The 20,651-nt window shown below is 35.2% G+C and overlaps 4 protein-coding genes across 8 annotated transcripts; 1 reads left to right on the top strand and 3 right to left on the bottom strand.

Annotated features, from left to right (window-relative positions):
* The first annotated feature begins 107 nt into the window (after positions 1-107).
* On the top strand, positions 108-2,529 carry LOC111441945 (protein ALTERED XYLOGLUCAN 4-like). Its single transcript, XM_023079145.1, has 3 exons — positions 108-474; positions 570-856; positions 1,599-2,529. The coding sequence occupies exons 1-3, from the start codon at positions 288-290 to the stop codon at positions 2,355-2,357; spliced, it is 1,233 nt and encodes a 410-aa protein (XP_022934913.1). The 5' UTR covers positions 108-287; the 3' UTR covers positions 2,358-2,529.
* A 40-nt stretch (positions 2,530-2,569) lies between these two features.
* On the bottom strand, positions 2,570-6,296 carry LOC111441943 (alpha-dioxygenase 1). The gene is made up of 10 exons (XM_023079143.1): positions 6,078-6,296; positions 5,727-5,990; positions 5,494-5,643; positions 4,921-5,054; positions 4,588-4,801; positions 4,343-4,488; positions 3,745-3,972; positions 3,442-3,644; positions 3,091-3,334; positions 2,570-2,915 (listed from the first exon to the last, which is right to left on the bottom strand). The coding sequence occupies exons 1-10, from the start codon at positions 6,198-6,200 to the stop codon at positions 2,690-2,692; spliced, it is 1,932 nt and encodes a 643-aa protein (XP_022934911.1). The 5' UTR covers positions 6,201-6,296; the 3' UTR covers positions 2,570-2,689.
* Positions 6,297-9,208: 2,912 nt separating this feature from the next.
* On the bottom strand, positions 9,209-13,485 carry LOC111441944. Its single transcript, XM_023079144.1, has 7 exons — positions 13,220-13,485; positions 13,057-13,137; positions 12,794-12,970; positions 10,762-10,932; positions 10,433-10,642; positions 10,259-10,347; positions 9,209-9,904 (listed from the first exon to the last, which is right to left on the bottom strand). The coding sequence occupies exons 1-7, from the start codon at positions 13,299-13,301 to the stop codon at positions 9,302-9,304; spliced, it is 1,413 nt and encodes a 470-aa protein (XP_022934912.1). The 5' UTR covers positions 13,302-13,485; the 3' UTR covers positions 9,209-9,301.
* Positions 13,486-14,342: 857 nt separating this feature from the next.
* On the bottom strand, positions 14,343-19,076 carry LOC111441942 (potassium transporter 8). Of its 5 annotated transcripts, XM_023079139.1 has the most exons (10): positions 18,886-19,076; positions 18,704-18,777; positions 18,396-18,619; positions 17,824-18,313; positions 17,681-17,734; positions 16,486-16,746; positions 16,347-16,399; positions 16,050-16,173; positions 15,710-15,964; positions 14,491-15,533 (listed from the first exon to the last, which is right to left on the bottom strand). In XM_023079139.1, the coding sequence occupies exons 3-10, from the start codon at positions 18,432-18,434 to the stop codon at positions 14,491-14,493; spliced, it is 2,319 nt and encodes a 772-aa protein (XP_022934907.1). In that variant the 5' UTR covers positions 18,435-18,619; positions 18,704-18,777; positions 18,886-19,076. The 5 variants fall into 5 exon arrangements, with proteins under 5 accessions (XP_022934909.1, XP_022934907.1, XP_022934905.1 ...); XM_023079137.1 differs by having other exon boundaries at positions 18,396-18,777; XM_023079140.1 differs by lacking the exon at positions 18,704-18,777.
* Positions 19,077-20,651: the final 1,575 nt, after the last annotated feature.

Raw genomic sequence — 20,651 nt, 5'->3', positions numbered from 1 at the left:
GATTGAAATCACATCTTCGGCTTTGCTGTGCCTTCCCTTCCCTTCCTTTGGAGGAACTCTGTTTCTGAAATTGTAGAGAGAAAGAGAGAGAGAGAAAGATGCCATGATTGAGAGAGGCTGGAAAAACGAGTAGTTATTAAAGAGTTTTACGTATTGTTGCTGTGATGGCTTGTAATAAAAGTTTCCCATTTTGGATGTAATTTTCTTATAGAAGCATAGATTTGAGAGTTTCACAAAACCCATACAGTTCATACTCAACTCTCTCTGTTTCTTCATGCTGGAACGCCATGAGATTCTCAAACTCTCATTTGGCAAAGAAATCCAATCCTAATCGCAATTTGCAGAGGGAGAGATGGAGTTGGATTGGTCCTCTGTTATGGTCATTCTTAGGAATGATCGCCATTGTTACTTTCTTCTTCTTCGTCATTACTCCTCGAAACCCATTTCTAGTTCTTGGTCCAAAGCTTCTGAAAGGTAACAATCAAACTCCAAATCCCAAAACCCATTTCTCCATTTCCATTAATTCTTACGTTGAATTCTTAAATTAAGGGTATGCTCTGTTCATGCAGAGAAACAGAGGTGCAATTTATTCAAAGGGCATTGGGTAGAGGAGGCAAGAGGGGCGGGGATGTACACCAATTGGAGCTGCCCCACCATTCCAGAATCAAAAAATTGCTTCAAACAGGGGAGAAAGGATATGGATTTTGTGAACTGGAGATGGAAGCCAGATGAATGCGAGCTTTCTCGGTTTGATCCAACGGCGTTTCTTCACCTTCTTCGTGGGAAGAAACTCGCATTTATCGGCGACTCTGTTTCCAGAAATCACATGGAATCTCTTCTCTGCATCTTATCACAGGTTCCTTCCATCTCTTTCTTTCTCAATCTCTCTGTTTTTCTGCCCAACTTTTGATTGTCGAATGAAATTAGTGGTGGTTTTGAGGGATTGTTATTATTAGGGAAACTCTGTTCCTCCATGGATGAATTCATGGGCTCAAAACCATGGATGGTTGTGGGTACCTGAACGTTTCTTTTATTTTGCTCAGATTTTTTTATTTTTTTATTCTAATTGTTTCCAAATTTGTATATAATTTTGGACCATTAAAAAAAATATTAAAAAAGAAAAATGGTCAAGATTTTTAATTTTTCTTTTTTAAAAAAAACATTTTCAATAATGGGAATAAGGTCAATATTTGTGTGGCTTTTGTTAATGATGTTTCATTTAATATAATCACTTTCCAAAATTAGGGGTTGAATTTTACCATATTCCCATTGCAATTTTGGCAATAATTTTCTTTTTCAATGTAAGTTTTTTTATTTTAATATAATCCATTGTTTTATGGAAAAATATCAACCCACAAAAAAAAAATAGTAAAATATTTATTTATGGGAAAAATAAAAATTACAGCAATAAATTGATAAAAAAAAAAACCAAAAATTCAAGACACAAAAACATGAACGGTTTCCTTAGTTTCGGGGTGGCTGAGGAATCTCCGGTCAATGTAGAAATTTAATTAAATAAAGCACAATTTTGAATTAATTAATAAACCTTAATTAATTAAGCTTTTAATTATGTTCTTAAAACTTGGGGAATTTTATAGGTAGAAACTCCACAAGATGTTTACAAAGACTCTGAGGATAGGTTTAGAAGATGGTATTTTCCGAAGACTGAGCTGACCCTCATCATGCTTTGGACTAAATTCCTTGTTGCTGGGAAGGAGAGAGTTGTGAACGGGACAGGAACGGGCGTTTTCGACCTGCAACTCGACAAGCTCGATGATGGCTGGACACGACACCTACCCGATATTGACTACGCGATTATCTCCAGTGGCCATTGGTTCTTCCGACCGTTGTACTTGCATGAAGGTACCAACATTGTCGACTGCGTCTACTGCAACGATCCAAATATCACAACTCACAATCCCGACTTCGCCTTGAAAATGGCTTTGCGAGTTGCTTTTAAGTACATCAATGATTGCAAGAGCTGTGGTAAGTTGGTAACATTTGTAAGGACATTCTCGCCCGCCCATTTTGAGGATGGGATTTGGAATACAGGTGGGTATTGCAATAGAACGAGCCCGTTGAGTGCGAAAGAGATTGATTTTGAGAGCTTTGATTGGAAGCTAAGGGATATTCAAATAGAAGAGATGGAAAAGGCGAACCGAGAAGGGGAGACGACAACAGGAAGGAGATTCAAGGCGATCGACGTGACGATGGCTATGATGATGAGAGGGGACGGGCACCCTGGGGAGTTTTGGGGTAACAAATGGATGAGAGGGTACAATGACTGTGTGCATTGGTGCATGCCAGGCCCCATTGATGCTTGGAGTGATTTGTTGATGGCAGTCATGAGAAAGTAGGCCGCCATGGATTCGTAACAAAATAATTTCATGTTCTAAGTCGAATAATGTTTCGTTGATATACGAATTTTGGGACTATATACAAAAGTCGATACACAAAACAATTTGTATAGAGCACGTCAACGTGGTCAATACTCGTAACAAAAAAATTTAGCAACGGTTCTTAATTTAACTCGATAGTTTTCAACTAGTATCGGATCTAACAGACCAAATACTCGTTAAAACAAGAACTAGTCTTGTTCCAGAAATATAAGAATCAAAATCCAAATTTGAGATGAAAAACATGAAGAATACAATACCATACATGAATCGATGAACACGAATACGGAGAATCAACGAGGAAGACGAAGGTAAATAGGAATAGGGTTGGGAGTGTTGGGAGGAGAATCCCAAACCGAGAAAGCACTTGATGAGTTCATCCATTTCTTTGAAATCTCGGGTTCATGTCTTTCTATAACATCTTTCAAACTCTCGGTTGAGTTCACCCATTCCAATCCCTTCTTTGTGTATGTTTCTTCGTTGAAATGACTCGTGAAGAACTTATCTGCTTCTAGCCTCCTGCATTTTTACGGTTTTTGTTTTCTCGAGTTAGTTGAATACATGCACGTTTGATAACATTTTTGGTTCTCATTCAATTAGAACGCCCATTTTTATCCTTCTAAAATCGTTTTTATCATGCTCGTGATTTGTAATTTGACTAGGATAAATAGGTAAAAAGTTCGGTTTAGTTTACCTAGAAGCCATGAGCAAGAAAATGACAAAAGCAGTCTCGCTAATAGCAAAGCCCTTAATTTTTTTCTCTGCCATCAACCCCACCAAAATATCGAGCTTCTCCACATCATCATTGTACACGTCACGAAGCACTTCAATCGCTTCTTTATCGTCCGTTAGATCTTCCCACTTGGAGATTGGAATGAGAAATAATCCCCTGCGGAAGTCATTATACCTAGCAATTTTTCTCTCTCTGTCCCGGTAAACTGCAAAATGAAATTGAATTTACCACCACAAAATTAACTCCATCATGATGAAAACCAACGGTTCATATTAGATCAAGAGAAATAAAGGGTTGTGATTCGGTCAATACTTTCAAGGGCTGCAAGGTCAACATGATCGGGCCTATCCTTGCCGTCCATGTCATGGGCTATGAGATCCCTGAGCCACACTGGATAATTCCATAGCTCTAGGGCTCCACTGGATTGATGGCCCATTGAAACTAATAGGGCCGTAAAGCCCATCTCCTTTGAGGCCTGTTCTCCTTTGAGCCCAATCATATTCCCCATTGGCACTCTATTCAAACAAAAAAGAAAAATCTATTAAAATTAGATGAAACATTCGCAATAATTGCTCAAATCATTGATGTTATATGAAAAATGACAAAACTAGGTACGTTTCAATCAACGGTGGAGATTTGTTGTGATCGGGTTCAACCGAGACATCTCTACGGTGGAAATCATCAGGTAAGAGTGGGTGCATGCGATAGACACTGGTAAATTCTTCCGTCAAGGAATATGGGACACCGTGATTATCGGGCTTTTTCAAACCCACTAAACCTCCCAAAATGGCTCCTCCAACGTGCCCAAACGTGTCTTTGAATTTCTTCCCCAATAATCCATACCTTATAAAATTAAACCAACCATAAGCAATATATAATGATATATACATAATTTATTTTTTTACCTAATCAAAAAATTTATTTTGGTCCTTAAATTATTAAAATTTATGCAATAGCTCAAACTCATTTATTTTGACCCATTACGTATTACTATCCGCCTTATGTTTGTAAAAAGCATCTATTAGGGAGAGGTTTCCACATCTTTATATTGAATGATTAGTTTTCCTCTCCAACTGATACGGGATCTCACATTGATAGTATTCTCATCACGAACAATAGATAACGAAAGTAGTGACCCGACGTAACAAATAAATTATCGTATATGTAATAGATTAATTTAAACTTTTGACATCTAGATCGAGAAGGGTTATACCAGTTGCCACGCATTCCTGCAAGCAAAGTGTCAGTCTTGAGAAGCTCAACAGTCCAATCAATGGTATGAACTTTAGCAATCACAGCCGAAGTCACGAGCCTTGCATGTCGATACAAATCTTCATCCTCCAAATCTGGATCTTCCTTCTGCTCAAAGTGGACAATATCATATATATTGTGGATGGTGGAGAGTAGTGATTTCTAACTTAGAACATACAAAGAACAAAGAACAAAGAACACTCGAACCTTTAAAGCATCACAAACGGCATTATGCTCCTTAATGAACAAAGCCTGCAAGGTGGAGACACCGGCCCAGCTATTCCGAACGTCGCCGGAGATGGCAACGCCGTCGTTGTCGTGAAGAAGAAGCCCATCGTCGGCGATCTTGAGCTTCCCATCTTTACAAGTTCTCACCTTCCCCAACGTTTCTGCATTGCTTCCATACAAAACACTTCCATCCCTACAATTCCATAGGTCGTGAAGATCAGAACACAGAAAAGCAGAAATAAATGGTTTTTTTTTTTTTTGTGATTTAAAAAAAAAAAAACAAAACAAAACAAAAAACAAAAAACCTCTTACCACCAAGGAGTTCGTACGTTAATCGATCCGGTTTTGTTTTGGAAAAAGCCGGTTGGAACCTGTTTTGTCTTGAAGAACTTGAATGATTTTAATGGGCACTCACTTGCAACCTCACGTGGAGCCACCAACTCAACCTGTAATTAAATGGAATAAAATGGCCTAAATTAATAACAATATTCTTTAATTTTAAAAATACATTAAATTTAAGAATATTATTAAAATTTTTAAAAGTTTAAAAGGTTATTTCGGTAAATCTTGCTCAAGATTTAAGGATATTTTTATTAATTTAGTTTTTAAAATTTTATGAAATTTTTTTAAATACAGTATAAAAATATTTTTGAATTGTTTAAAAAAAAGTCGAAGGTATGAATGATTTTTTTTTAATTCAAAATATCTTGAAATATTATTAAAATTGTAAGGTTATTTTTTAAATAAAATATTAATCTTATCTGTCTAAAATTAACCGTAAATATATATTTTTTAATTTTTTTTAAAAAATTTAAGTATTATTGAAACATAATATTTTTGAAAATATAAAGTTCAAAGAGTATTTTTATTAATTTAATTTTAGACCTGTTTGGTATCCTCCAAATGATCGATCCAATCATGAATCATGAACTGAATCCAAGAAGCAGCGATCATGTTGAATTGCTTTCCAGTGTCTATAAGCTTTCTTCTTGCCAGAAGCTTTGTAGCCACCACCATAGGATCCGGGCTCAACAGCTACAAAAACGTTATCAAATTAAATCTTAAAGTTTCGAGTTTTACTAAACAAAAACATATGATGTGTATGTATGATATAAAACCTTATTAGATTGATCAATAGTCTGCATGTTTCTACCAAAGAACGATCCTCGGGCACCTACAGCTTCATTGAATGGATCGTTATACTTCCCATCGGCGGTTCGGTACGGGAAATCCACCGGATTGGACCGAACTCCAACCGGGGTTCGCCCGACATTGATCAAGTTATATTCTTGATGAAGATGCCGACGAATGGCTAAATAAAGCAACCCCAAAATCACAGGAAGCTTATGCCAAACTCCGAGTTTATCAACAAAATGCACGATCTACAAATTAAACAAACACGACGATTCAAACACTTCGTAAACCAAACCATCCTTAAAAAAAAAAAAAGCTAAAAACGAAATCGTTACCAAGAACAAAAAGGTATCAATAACAGTCATCCTTTGAACAAGCTCATGGAAATCCTTATGGATGAACTTTTGGAGCTCTGATTTGAAGACAGCTTTAATGGGTTTCAATAACTGAGACAACATTTTCTCTCCACCTCTCTCTCCGCCTTGAATTATGAAGACCAAAATCTCTCCGCCAGTATATATAGAGAGAGATTAAGGGAGAGGGGCAACTTTTTTTTAATAATATTTGGGAGTTTGAATAATTAAAACGTGGTGGCTATGGGTTAATACCCTAAATTCAATATTTGATACCAGCTTCGAACAACAAAACAAATAGGAGTTCATATAAATCTTCTTTCCTTCAAATTTTCTCAACTTGGTATTTTTTATTACGTCATTTTTTTAATTAATATATATATATATATTTTAACTTATCATCATTTCTTAAAGAAATAATATAATTGGCAGAACTCATATGGGTTATGGGTTAGTGAAGTAAATATTGTTTTATTTTCACATTTTTTTGGCCTCTAATGTTTGGAAAGTGCCAATCTTATCTCCAAATGAAATGAATCACGTTTTCCAGCGTTTATCGTTTTAGTACCAGTGTCTTTTCAACTCGATCAACGAACGTTGACAAATTTTGATACCTTAAGATAAACCCAAATTTCATTTAAATAATTTAGATAGTCCGAAGACAAAATTTTAAGTACATATTTTATAAATCAAATAACATGTTGTTAGAAACATGACAAAAGTCTCACATTGGTATCATTTTTAATAAAACCTAAAACTTAGATAATATCAACCCCAGATGGTTTGTTTTTTCAAATCAACATCAAAATTGTCTTTTATGAAAAAAAAAACAAAAGATTGGACACTAAAATAGTTAATATGTTTGAATATTTAGAACATTATTGTTTTTGTCAATTTGGAAGTGGTCTGAAGGCCGCCACCCCGCCACCCCTCCCATCGCTTCCAATTGAATGGTCAACTAGTGGATTTTAGGTCCATCTCCGCCAAGTTGCAAGGATGCATTGCATTTACCCAACTAGATCAATCAAACATCATTATCAATTACTTTTCAAATCCCAACCTAATTTGATTGATTTATGCATATTTTTTTCGATTTTAGTTTAAATTTTATGTTAATTGGGTTACTTCCGTTTCTAAAATCGTTTTGACTCTTAAACTTTCACCATTATTCTAAATTTTTGTTTCAATGTTTCCGTTAAAAAAAATTATTTTAGTCCTGTATTTTTATTAAATTAATTAATTAACTTTTGAGACAAACAATACGGTTAGAGACGAACACATGAGAATGATCAAAAGTATTATTTTTATTACCAATTTTATTATTTACTTTAGGTGGGGGGAAATATTTAAACTTAATTTAATGTTCAATAAATACATGTAATGAATGTCCCTCAATCTTAGGTTAAAAATGAGTTTGAATGGCAGAATAAAGTAGACTATGAAAAATAACCATAGGATTTTAAAGGTAATGGAATAACTTATTTTGATCGACTCTTTAAATTTTAAAAAATATTTTTCTTTTACTTCACGAAAAAGTAACGTATTTGATGTGTACTTTGAGTTTCATCTCATTTTAATTTTTATATTTTCAAATATTTAAATTCATTCTAATATTCCATAAATTTTAATAACAATTATTTTTTACTTCAAAAATATTTTTATATTTTTTGAATGTGTTCACAAAATTTTAATTTTTTTAATTTATTGGACATAGAGTATATTAAAAGGTATATAAATACAAAATTAAATACATTTATAATCTAAGGTATTCGATAAATTACGTATAATTTTGAATAATTAGGTATTCGATCGATCTAAATAAAATATTCAATAAATAAAGTAGAAATTATCACATTTAAAATCATGATAATTGAATCAATTTTTTAATTTTCTTTCGAGATTCACACTAGATTATTCCTTGTACCAACACTAGATCTCAAAATATAATTAGATATAATTTTTTTTTATTTAATTCAAGGAACACGGTTTTGTGCGGTGGAGTGTCGTTTTTTGTTTTATATGATTTTCTTTTTTAATTTATTTAGATACTTATAATAATGTATTTAAAAAAAACAAATAAAATAAGGTCATAGCAAGGAATAAACCGTGTACAAATAATTATTATTCATAAAATGTCAATAATACAAGTGGAATCATAATTTTTTTGTATTTTTCTATGGCCATGTTGGTTGAAGATTTTATTTTTAAATATTGAATTATTGAGCCCTTTTTTCTATACTTATTTGATTATATTAAAATAATTTTTTAATTTGGATGAATCTCCTCTTCATTTAACTCAAAAAAGAAAAAAAAAAGACAGATTGAATAATTAATTAAATTTTAAAGATGTATATTTTTTTGGACCTTATAAGTAACGTTCTAAATTCAATCATAAATTTTATAATTATAACGAACCGCTTGGAAAATATAGGTAACGTTCTAAATTCAATCATAAATTTTTTGGACCATATAGGTAACGTTCTAAATTCAATCATAAAGATGTATATTTTTTTGGACCATATATTTTTTTGGACCATATTGATGTCTTTTTACTTCAAGTTCAAGTTGAATGTGTCAATCTCCCAACATCATTTTCATTCGGGATGTCTTCTGACATGAATCAAGACATCAATCATGTACTATAAACTTTAAGAAAAATGCGAAGAAAATGTTGTTTAAATTGTCACAAAATGTTGCAATTCATACCACGTGAAAGAAGAGTCAAACTTCATTTATTCTTCCCATGGTTACAAATTTTGAATGGACGATAATCTAGATGTATGATATTTTTTTAATGTATTTTAAGGCTTTTATCGATTACATTTGCATAGTGGCTAATTATGATCATAAAATATCAAAAGTTACAACTCTTGAAATGTCCCAAAGAAGTCAAAGATTTTCATTTGAGGCTAAGAGCTATGTATATTATATTTGTAAAAGGAGACTTGGAAAATGTAGAAAAGATATCATTTTTGCTTTTAGTCAAGAACTTAGTTTCTTTACAATTTTATATAGTTTAGATGGTATGTTTAGAATCGTTAAAGATTGACATGATTGATCTAATCATGCTCGTGGAATAATTTGAATTAATAAGAGTCCGCTTAAAAGAAAAATTGAAAATAGCAACTTTTATTCCTTTTGTTTTTAATAAAAGAATTTGTAAATTCATAACATCATACAACTCAGGTTGAGAAACCAAGCAATTGTTAATCTGTTATTCCCTTTTTCTCTGTAACAAAAGAGTTCTCATGTTTGTTGTTGCTGAAGGATTTCCCTTCCACACAGCCACCACCTCCAACACAGCATTGCTCTTCTTCTTGTACTTCACCAAACACAACCTCGTTTCTTTCACTGCTCCGGTTGTACCACACCTTTGGACTCGTTGGATATGGTTGTTCTTCCTCGACACCATCCCCGCACCTAATGCGCCTGTAACGCTGCACGTTTTCGGGACGTGTTGCCGAATAAGAGTAATGTATCCCAGTCATTGTATGCAGTGGTTCACGGCCACATGGGATTGCAAAGCTTTCCTGCATGCCCAACCCTGCTTGTCCATGTTTGTTTACTTGATAATGCTGCTGGACGTGGAGGTTGGCTGCCTTTCTTCTAGCTCCAAGAAGCAATGCCACGAAGATTTCAGCTGCGGATGAGCCAGTGTTGAGGAAAAGCTTCCCGAGGGAACAAATGATATTCTCTCCTGGCTGATTGTCTTCTTCCTCTTCACTGGGAATCAGTGGATGCCTCATTGATTTCTCGACCCTCCGATATGGAGGAATCGATGAAACGTCCCTCGAGTCAGCTCTTGAGTCCTGCAAGTCATAGGAAAAAGTTTAGCTGCAACAGAAAGTTGGTTCTACGTTAATGAATAGACGAGCCAATCTCTCCCTCTTAGCAATATAGCTCAGAGCCCAAGCCCACCGCTAGTAGATATTGTCTTCTTTGGGTTTTTCCTTTTGGACTTCCCCTCAAAGTTTTTAAAATGTGTCTGCTACGGAGGGGTTTCTACACTTTTATAAAAAATGTTTCGTTTTCCTCTCCAATCGACGTGGAATCTCACAGAAACATTTGTAAAAATATCAGAAAATACTAATGTTGATGGATAGTTTAGTCTATACATTATCGATAAGACTATAAAGCTATTGTTTATCTTGTAAAAACAATACATTTTTAGAAGAAAACGCGGCCAACACCCAAAATTGAAGACGTGCCAACATGTATCCCAAAAGCATAGCTGCAGTCAGCAGAGCCATCCCTACAATAACAGAACATAGTAAAGATATTACTGAATATGAGAGAAAAATGGCATCCATGGTTGATTTGTTTTGGATACAATGTACCTAGGAGGAAGCTACCATCAAACTCGTCGGTACAATCCTCGGCACGAAGTCGAATCTCCCGAATTGCTTGGTTTCCTCTGTCGACTACCAGAAGTGAGCAGCTGCTTCCTACATAAACCACATCAAAATCATTTGAGAATTTTGATTCTTCACTGGGACCATCAATATGGCCACTTTTCCTCCATTTTCCTCCAGCAATAGTCGTAACTCCTGCAAAAAAACTATAAACGACTTATATACAATTAACAGATCCCAAAGGCAAGATGTTGAATCTTAAAAAATGCGAGTGGAGATTATTTGGTATGAACAAGAATGATTTAGGAAAGTACCGGCATCACTGATTTTTCTTATGGCCTTGTTCTTTGTATCTGCAATGTAAATATTTCCTCTCTGATCCACAGCTAACCCTCTTGGATGGCTCATTCTTGCATCCCTTGGCTTTCCATCTACATGTCCAGAGTATCCTTCAGACGATCCTGCAAACAGCTGGGGCCTGCAAACTGATATGGTTTCTTGCTTTCAGCAAAAGAAGAAACTAGAATAGCCAATTAGGAAATGCAATTCTACACAGCCTGAGTTATCAAATCTAAATCATGAGTTATAACTAAATGGCATATCATTTAGTAAGGTGAAAAGTAGAAGTGTTTACAGGATACGCCATTGATTGGTCGAGTTGAATACAAAAACTATGCTATTTGCATTCAATACTAGAAAAAAACCAAAATTTTAAAAAATAGGGTATAAAATTTGCCTTGTCATGCAATCATGGTAATAATATATTAAGCTGTTTTGACTCCTTATTGAATTAAGTAAATACAATATTAGGAACCACGAGTAAATACAATATTAGGAACCACGACCCTCCCCAATAGTAAGATACTATCCACTTTAAGCATAATGTCTCATGACTTATAAGCTTATGATCTTCCTCTTAATTAGTCAAGGTGAGACTACTCCTCTTAATAATCCTCAACAATCCTCCCCTCGAATAAAGTACACCATAGAGCCTTCCCTAAGATCTCCTTCTTTGGAGCTCTCGAACAGCCTCCCCTTAAATCGAGGCTCGAATCCTTCTCTGGAGCCCTTGAACAAAATACATCATTTGTTCGACACTTGAGTCACTTTTGACTACACCTTCAAGGCTCACAATTTCTTTTCTCGACACTTGAAGATTCTATTGATATGACTAAGTTAAGAGCAGGCTAATACCATGTTAGGAACCACGATCCTCCATAATGGTATGATATTGTCTACTTTGAGCATAAGCTCTCATAACTTTACTTTTGGTTTTCTCAAAACGCATCATACCAATCGAAACAGTGTTCCTTGCTTATAAATTCGTGATATTTCTCTTAATTAGTCAATGTGAGACTTCTCTTAATAATACTCAACATTAAAGTCGGGTAGCTGAATGCCTAAATAACTCATGAGTTTGTTGTCAGATTGTCCACATACCTAATATAAATGTCCCACGAACTTTTAAATACCAAATATTTTAATGTTATGCAATAGGCTGCTAAAATTATTGATTACATGTAAGTGGGTCCGAAGGATCAATGGGGAAAACTAATATCTTTGAAACGCAAAGTGAAATGGAGTGGTCTAAGAACCAAATAAGACATTACATGTCTTTTCCACGAAGCTTGCAAATATTGGATACGGGAAAAGTACACTTCAATCAATCGATTTAAGTACGTCAAAGCCTGGAATCGTGGTAACTAAAGCTAAAGGACTAAGTGCTAATGAAGCTCAATATTGGTCTAACTAAAGAGTTATAGATCATTAATTAGAAGGCAGAAATTTTGAAAAAGATAGTTTTCCAATTAAAAAGTAGAGTCTTCTGCTAAACAAAAGCTTGTAAGCAAAGTAAAAGTGATATGATCAACATTTGGAATCAACAAATACCAAAAGAAGGCAAAGAATCTGTTGAAAAAACTAATAAAAGAGAACAGAAAAGAAGAGATGTCCAAAGTTTGAAGCAAAGTACGAGCAGCTACCACAAGCCTAGACAAAGAACAAGCAAGCTGACTAGTAACATAGCTATCAGAATACAAAATTTATAATGCTAATTTCTATACCAATTTCATTTTAGTTCATGCACTTCTATGAGACATCAATACATGATATGATTGCATACACTCAATGTCTCATCATGTCATTATATTATTACTATCTAAGACGTTTTTAAACGTATAAGAACTGAAACAGGAAAAATAATATGACAGAAATGTTATAAAAAGCGAAGCACCCAGCAATTAGGACATTAGTAATCTTCCTTAGCAGGCCAAAGATTCAAATTCTTACCCCAAATTTCTAACCAGCACAAATGAAGTGATAAATTAAGGCAGAAAGAGAGCTTACATTGAGAAGATGGCATAGAGATCTTGTGGATGTTACTATTTTCAGAATCCAAAATCAGAAGCTCCCCACTAGGAGACACCCCCACAGAGTAAGGCTCAATCCCCAGCTTACTACCATCAAACATAGTCTCAACAACATATCCCTTCTCAAATGTAATCATCGAGCGGGTAGAAACCACTAAAAAATCAACCAAAATAAAACCCCACAAATCAATCAAACACTTAGAAAACTCTCACAATTAGGGCTCAGGAAACGAATCAAACCAGTACTAGAGGCCGAGGTGATCGCCGATATCCAATTCACAAGAGCCGAAACCGCCTTGGACAAAACCCCAGCAACAAAATCTGCAACGAAACGAAAATGCCTAAACAGAGTTGAAAAACAATAAGAGAAATTAAGAGGCGAGGTTTGAGAAACAGCTCGTACTTGTGTGTGTGGCAGAAACTGAAGAAAAACCACAAACAAGAACCGCGAAAATGGCCGCCAAAAGGACCCAACGCTTCGCCATTTTTTTATGCTCGGTTAAACAGAGTAGAAAAAAGTCGTCGGAACGGCTAACATGACGACAAGAGAATCAAGTTTAGAAGGAGATTCATGCGGATGAAATGGATTATAGCGATTGTTTTGAGTTCTGATGAGATTGAGATTCCATGAGACAGAATCCCCCGAAGAAGGAAGAGAGAAGCAGAACGAGAGCTCTGGAAGAAGAGCCGCGAAACTGTGGCGCTGAGAACCTTTTATAGTTTAATTTGAAAGAATATTTAAATTATTTATTAGAAAAACATTTTTCCTCGCTCATTTTCTTAAAACTGTCTTAGTTTCTCAAATAAATAAAAATTTTATAAATTCTAAAATTATAATTTATTGTTAATTTTAATTTAAAATATAATTATATATACCTCTATTTATTTGTTTCTATTTAATTTTATAGTTATTATTTTTATTATTTATTCTCCAACAACTCTTTTTAAATATTTTTAGAAAAGCATTTTCAGGATATATTTTAAAAATAAATTTGCGAATCTTAATTAAATATTTAAAAATAAATAAATAAATATTTTATTAATTAACCTTTCACTTTTATTTAGTACGAAAATTTGAATAAATAACTCTAGAAACGGAACAATTGAATTGAATCTTAAAAAATGTCTCGACCTAACTAAATCGACCAACACCACTAACTTGAAAAAATAAGACATTTAAATTAAATATCAAAACACCTCAAAATGGTAAAAAATTACCCAAAAATAATAAAATTCAGATTATTTTGTTAATAGAATATCTTACGACAAAAAATTTTGTATGAGATTCAAAACAATATTAATAAAATATACCGTTTTGGGCTAAAATGGAATCGCCCAAAAAATTTAGTGGGCAACTGTTGAATTTTCGTACAATTTATGTAACGGCTCAAGCAATATTGTTTGTTTGAGTTTTCCCTTTCTTAAGGTTTTTAAAACATGTCTAGAAAAGATTTTCACACCCTTATAAACAATTCCTCGTTCTCCTCTCCAATGGATGTGGGATCTCACGGTTTAACCCACAGGAAGCAGATAAATAACCCATTTTATTTCGTTTTATTGGGGGGAAGGTTGTAAGTTTTTGAGAGTAAGCAAGTGAAGTGAGGTCCAAAAATGGTTTTATTATATACAATGAGAGAGAGAGAGAGAGAGTAGAAGAGAATGCACAAAGTGATATCAAACTTGGTAGATCATCCCCACCTCTAAAGTAGAAGCATGAGGCACACTCCAAGCATAGCTTGGCCCTCTTGAGTTCCTTCTCAAGAAGTCATACCCATAATTTATCACCACTTTCTTAACCCAACCTGATCCCCTCTTTGCCTTCACATATGAATGCCCCATTATGAATGCCATTCCTGCCTCTCTTGCCTCCATCAGCTCTTCCAGCTCCCTCCTCGCCTCCTCATCCATTTCTGGCCTCTCTGGTACATGAAACCTCACTCTTTTCCTCACTTTTTTGGGTGATTTTATCTCTCTCACCTCTGATGTTTCTGCTCTTTCCCCTTCATCTTCACACATTCTTACTCCATCTACGTGCGTTGACGATGTCCCGACCACTGTCATTCTCTCGTTCTCTTCTACGTCCTCTACTTTCACACTGCTTTCGACCTTCTCGGACCTGATGAACTCTGCAATGCTGCATACCAGGTCTTTTTCAAACTCCATGCCGTCCTTGTGGATGTCGCGGTACCCATATCGTGCTATGCATCGGTAGAGACGGTATTCTTTTGGCCCTACTCTTCCTACTAGGAATCTCTCTCCTGGTCTCACGTGTGGGACTGGGACGGATTTGATGCAGAGGAAGACTAGGACTTGGTGGAAGGCAGGGAGGTTTGTTACGAAGTGGGAGAAGATGGCTGGGATTCCTGTGACGAGCTCGGTGTATATGAGGCCTATCCCGCGTACTCGTACTATGCCTAAACTGGGACCTAGGCCTAGGAGCCAGTTGATTGAGACTTTGTTTTGAACATCAAACTCGTATTTTTTGCGTGTCCCGTAATGCCATACATACATGACTAGTAGGAAGATGAACGAGAGCGCGATGGGAACCCACGCCCCTTCTCGAAACTTGATGAGAGAGGCCGAGAAGTAGAGTGATTCAATCGACCCGAAAAATAGTATGAAGGCAATGGCAAAGAGAAAGCTTTTATGCCAGCACAAGATGATGACCACAGACATTAGGCAGGTTGTCACCAGCATAACAGTTATCACTGCCAAACCTGTTAGTAAAAACGACACAAAGATCAGTTCATGACGATAATCAGCCTAGTCGAAACGTAGAAGTTCGGATTTTGGAGGAGACATGCGCTCGAGATTAGTATATTGACTATTCCCAGTAGACTTAGAGAAAAAAAAACCCGACTTCAAAAGCGCTTTCATAAGTCAACTAGATTACCTGATGCATTCCCCATGCGTTTCGTGTCTCGAAAGCCACCTGTAATAGCTAAACATAAGAGCATCAAAGTCCAGTTGATCTCTGGTATATAAATCTGACCGTGAATTTTCGAGGAGGTATGAACGATTTTGACCCTCGGGAAGCAACCCAATGCCGAGCACTGTTTTATTATCGAAAAAGTCCCAGTAATGACAGCTTGACTTCCTACGACCGCAGCTAAAATGGCGATCACAAGAACGGGCCATCTTATTTTCTCTGAAACGTAAAATTACACAGTTAGAGCTCTTTTGACATTCATATATGTTCACTTGTCTATGATGCACCACATTTGTACACCTACCAGGAACCGACACGTAAAATCCGATTCGATAGTTACTTTCCTCACCGTGATGTTGAGAAAGATAAGCAGCTTGTCCCATATACGCCAGTACCAAAGCTGGATAAACCACAAAAGTGAAAGCAATCTGCAGTAGAACAGCTTTCTGTTATAAAGATTTGAGTCGGAGCAGATAATTTTAAACACGACAAAGATTTGAGTCGGAGCAAAATGATCATAAGCTCATTGCTACATTTCTACAACCATTTTCATAGTCGAAATTACGAAAAGTAGCATGCATTGCAAAGTTGAAAAAATGACCTTGATAGATAGCTGCGAGAAGTGCCCGAGATCAGCAAACATTGCTTCCGAACCTGAATATCGAACAGGCAGCTTCAGATAACGAAGGACAAAGAGAAGAAAAAATACTGCGGATCAAGCCATTCTCATTACCCATTACCTGTCATACATAACAGGATCCCGCCAAGGGACATCCAACCTCCCCTTTGAGTCTTCTTCAGAAACTTGTACATATAATATGGGGAGAGTGCTTTGTAAACATGAGGATTCCAGTGGAAGATATTGTACAACCCTATGGCACTGATACACAGGAGCCAGGTAATCACGACCGGTGCAAACAGAAACCCGACTCGATGGGTTCCATAATGTTGAATTGCAAACAGTATTACCAATATGATGCAAGCAACCGGGACTTCGACATCTGCAGAAGCATTAAACTATTAAGACTTTCATGTTTTACTCTGTTGCCATGTAGAGTGAATAGGTCCCTCAATAGCAAAAGGAGACCCCACAACGTCGAGGAGAAGAGTCGAAGCAGACGGTAAGTAATACAACCAAATAGTTCGTCAAGGAAAAATTAGTAATTATTCAAGTAAGCAATCAGCATGTAACCGCCCAAGCCTACCACTAGCAGCTTCCTCTCAAGGTTTTAAAACGAGTTCTCCTCTCCAACCGATGTGGGATCTCACAATCCACCCCCTTTCGGGGCCCAGCGTCCTCACTGCCACTCGTTCCTCTCTCAAATCAACGTGGAATCTCACACAGCAGCAACTCACAAACAGAAAATAAAGGTTTACTGGTATAAGTTACAAGGACCCATCAACAATAATGAGTGATTGACAAAAACCCGCTACCAGAAAGATGAAACCTCCCAGTTAGCATTACTACGACAACAAAAGAGTTCGTAGAAGTCGGGTGATATGGATACTTCAATGGTGACTTAGAAGGTAAATGATTTGACCAAAGACATGAATCCTATAGCAGCAAGCCAAATAACATTTAAAAAGTTCAAGAACTTCCAGTAAAAGTATTAATTTAACACCTCTTTTCCTTACCTTTTCGGTTCTTTTCTTCACATGATAGTGATTCGACTATGATTGGAACTGGGGTGTTTGTAAATCAATCATATATGCAGAGACCCACAATAATTTGTGAAATTATTAAACAATGAAATCCAGGCTCATCCACTATTTCAATAATAAACAATTATAACAAAAAGCTCTTCAGATTTGTACAGCTAAAGAAGGAAACACTTGCAGTTTTTCAGAAGAATGTTCAGAAAACCAGAAGAAACCATCTGGGTTCATCAATTTTTCCATGAAGATTCAAGTGAAAAGAGTAGCAGAGAAGCTTACAGCGATGGTGTTCTTTAGCCATGGAGAGTTCCAGCCCAGAAACCGCAGAGAAAACTGCCATGAAAGACCCAAAACGAGAAAGTTTCATCAATTCAAACTCTAAATTCATATAAAGTTTGAACAAGATTAAGAATCTACAGTACCAGAAATTGCAGGTGTAAGAACTCCATCTCCAATCACCATGCAAGCGCCAATCAAAGCAAGAACAAGCAAAACCCTCTGCAACACTCTGTGCTTCTCTAACGTGGATTTCAATCTCGACCTACAAGTGTTCTTGCTGATTAAATCCACCCCATCTTTTGTATATTCCGAAAGGTCCTCATCTGCAAGTTGGCAATTGGGCAAGGAGCTAACTCGGGCATGGCGGCAGAGCAATGAGTACAAAGCGAAAGTTCCCCCTTCGCCATTATCATCAGCTCGAAGCACAATAAAGACGTATTTAATCAAAGGAATGAGCGTGAGAGTCCAGAAGATAAAAGAAAGAACTCCATAAATCTCCTCGTTGGTTTCAGAGTGTTTTATATCCTCAGCAAAAGTGCTTTTGTAAACATACAAAGGGGAAGTGCTCAAATCGCCATAAACAACCCCCAAGCTTTGATAAGCCAAAGTTAAAACAGCTCTCCATGAATTTTTCTGCAACAAAAACGATTAAAATCAACACAACAAAGAAAAAAAGAAGGAGAAGAGGAATCGATTAGCCCGCCATTTTCAGTACCTTGATTGGGTGACCCCCAATAGCACTCTCCAGATCCATCAATGGCTATCTCAGAGCTTCAAAACACTCGTTACCCATTAAAATTAAAGCGAAATAAAGACGACCCAGATGACTAAACACCCTCACCGTTCCGCCAAATTCAAAATAAAACCAAACAAGTATAGTGTCTTCAATGGCGGACCCACCAATGCAGAGGGGGTACGAACTTAGCAAGAAGAAAAACCCTGAAAAAAACGATGAACAAACAACACAAAAACGAATGAAAGAAGAAGTGGAATCAAAACAGAACAAGTAGTGAACAGACGAACCCAGAAACGGAGAGGAAATTAGAGATATTTTGATATATTGGGTTGGTTCATAGGATTCTGATTTTGTGAGAAAACTGTTGAAGAACAATTAAAGAGCAATTGAGTGGCGAAAGTGCTCGACTCAACAAACACGCACGATTGCAAAAGTTCAAACGCACCAACAACAAAAAAAAAAAACTGACCTCATCAAAGCAATTTCTTCACCACTGATGAGTTGGAAGAGGCTGAATTTAAGGGCATAAAATAACCCAAACAAACGTCTGAATCATGGTGATGGTTCTTCTTAATGGATCAAAATCAAACCCAAATCCCATTTTTAATAATTTTCCTTTTTCTTTTTCTATATGATTTTTATGCAATCTGCAGATAAGACACTGTTCATCCTACTTCCACCTAATTTGTAGCAACTGTTCTTTAAAAGGGAATTGTTTTTTTCCAGAATACCTTAAATTCTTTGCTTCATATGCAAAGAAAACAAAAGACTTGAATAATTTTGAATTAAAAGGAAATGGACTTATTTTCTTATTTTTTAAATTCTTATTATTAATTTCAAATAGTAAAATAAAATATTATTATTATTATTTTAAAATAAAAAGACAAAAAATGGTTTTTTTAGAGCTAAAAGAGGTGTGTAGAGATATATTAATATTTATCATTATATAGTTACATGTATCTAAATTAACTCAATGGTAGAAATTAACTATTATTACCGCATCAGTAAAAAAAAAAAACACATTTAAATTAAATTTCACACAGCAATAAATAATTATTTATTTATCAAAGTGGGTGAGATTTGAAATAAATGCATTTCTAACTTTGCATATATTGATGGGAAAATAAAATAATTTTGTTTGACTATTATTTTCTAAAATTCCATCAATACCCTTTATAGTTTTTTTTTTTTTTTTATTTATCAATTTTCACTTTTTTATTAAAAAAAATGTTAAATCCGAATAAAATTCTTTAAAATTTTAAATTTATATCTTTTTAACCTATTTAATATATTTTTAAATTCATAAATGTATTAAATATAGAAATGAATTTGTTTCCGTTAAAGTTAGAAAAATAAATGGAGATGGGCCATAGCATATTTTTTTCAACAAAATGTGACGTGGCAATTTATTGTTTTTATAATTAGGTGGCATCCTAGTCAACCTTTTTGTCAGATATGTCAGAGTTTGGGAAAAATAGGAAAAATGTTCAACAAGTAATGTAAATCAATATGCTATTAAACCAACTTGTGTTTGCCCATTTAAATTCACATTAGATTTACCCAATTTTTTTTTCTAAATAATTTATTTATTAATAAGCTCGGAGTAGATTCTCCATCGATATGGAGACAAGAGACGGTCATCTCAAGGCACAACATAGCGAGATCTAAGCAACCAAAATGGGATTCAGAGGATTCACAGTACCGCGACCATACATGCTTCATGTTCATCATTTTAGAAAGCTAGGAGACGGGATCTATTTTCTGTGTAGTTGATTTAACTCGACACGCTCTAACAAATGTGTTGTTAGATCTCTGCTCTAGAAAGCTATACAAGCAACAGCAAAGCTTGATTCGAGACTTTTCTTTCATTGTTTCTTTCACGACGAGAGAACCGCATATGCATACGCATATGTATATGTTGCAAGTGGTAGAACGCCCGCCAAAATCAACTTTAACGATAATAATAATTAAAATTTTATTTACTGAACTATAAACTTATCAGGTAAAATTGATTAATTAATTGTATAAAGAAGGCGTGTGAATATTAAATTGGAACATTTTTGTCGGCTTTCAATCTTGAATTGATAAGTGAACTAATCAATGCCATAGAATATTCTTTTTTAAAAATTGAACACTCTTTTGTAGCTTTAGGAAGGTTCTTTTTAGATTTTTTTTTTTTTTTTTTTTTTTTTTTTTTTTTTTTTTTTTTTTTTTTTTTTTTTTTTTTTTTTTTTT

This window comes from Cucurbita moschata, unplaced genomic scaffold (assembly GCF_002738365.1).
Source record: "Cucurbita moschata cultivar Rifu unplaced genomic scaffold, Cmos_1.0 Cmo_Scf00004, whole genome shotgun sequence".
Lineage (NCBI taxonomy): Eukaryota > Viridiplantae > Streptophyta > Magnoliopsida > Cucurbitales > Cucurbitaceae > Cucurbita > Cucurbita moschata.
Note: the sequence above shows the minus strand (reverse complement) of the source record. Positions and strands in the feature narration are given on the sequence as shown.

Bases quoted from the DNA above. Each gene is read 5' to 3' on its own strand.
- LOC111441945 (XM_023079145.1), top strand. From the start codon at position 288: ATGAGATTCTCAAACTCTCATTTGGCAAAGAAATCCAATCCTAATCGC. The intron at 475-569 runs GTAACAATCAAA...CTGTTCATGCAG, and splicing joins TGGTCCAAAGCTTCTGAAAG to AGAAACAGAGGTGCAATTTA. The intron at 857-1,598 runs GTTCCTTCCATC...GGAATTTTATAG, and splicing joins TTCTCTGCATCTTATCACAG to GTAGAAACTCCACAAGATGT.
- LOC111441943 (XM_023079143.1), bottom strand. From the start codon at position 6,200: ATGTTGTCTCAGTTATTGAAACCCATTAAAGCTGTCTTCAAATCAGAG. The intron at 5,055-5,493 runs GTCTAAAATTAA...ATTTAATTACAG, and splicing joins ATTTGGAGGATACCAAACAG to GTTGAGTTGGTGGCTCCACG. The intron at 4,489-4,587 runs GTTCGAGTGTTC...CACTTTGAGCAG, and splicing joins CCGTTTGTGATGCTTTAAAG to AAGGAAGATCCAGATTTGGA.
- LOC111441944 (XM_023079144.1), bottom strand. From the start codon at position 13,301: ATGGCGAAGCGTTGGGTCCTTTTGGCGGCCATTTTCGCGGTTCTTGTT. The intron at 10,933-12,793 runs GTAAGCTCTCTT...AAACCATATCAG, and splicing joins CTCTATGCCATCTTCTCAAT to TTTGCAGGCCCCAGCTGTTT. The intron at 9,905-10,258 runs GTATTGTTTTTA...TATGACTTGCAG, and splicing joins CCGCGTTTTCTTCTAAAAAT to GACTCAAGAGCTGACTCGAG.
- LOC111441942 (XM_023079137.1), bottom strand. From the start codon at position 18,434: ATGGATCTGGAGAGTGCTATTGGGGGTCACCCAATCAAG. The intron at 15,965-16,049 runs GTAGGTGTACAA...TTTACGTTTCAG, and splicing joins ATTTTACGTGTCGGTTCCTG to AGAAAATAAGATGGCCCGTT. The intron at 15,534-15,709 runs GTAATCTAGTTG...TTTTACTAACAG, and splicing joins ACGCATGGGGAATGCATCAG to GTTTGGCAGTGATAACTGTT.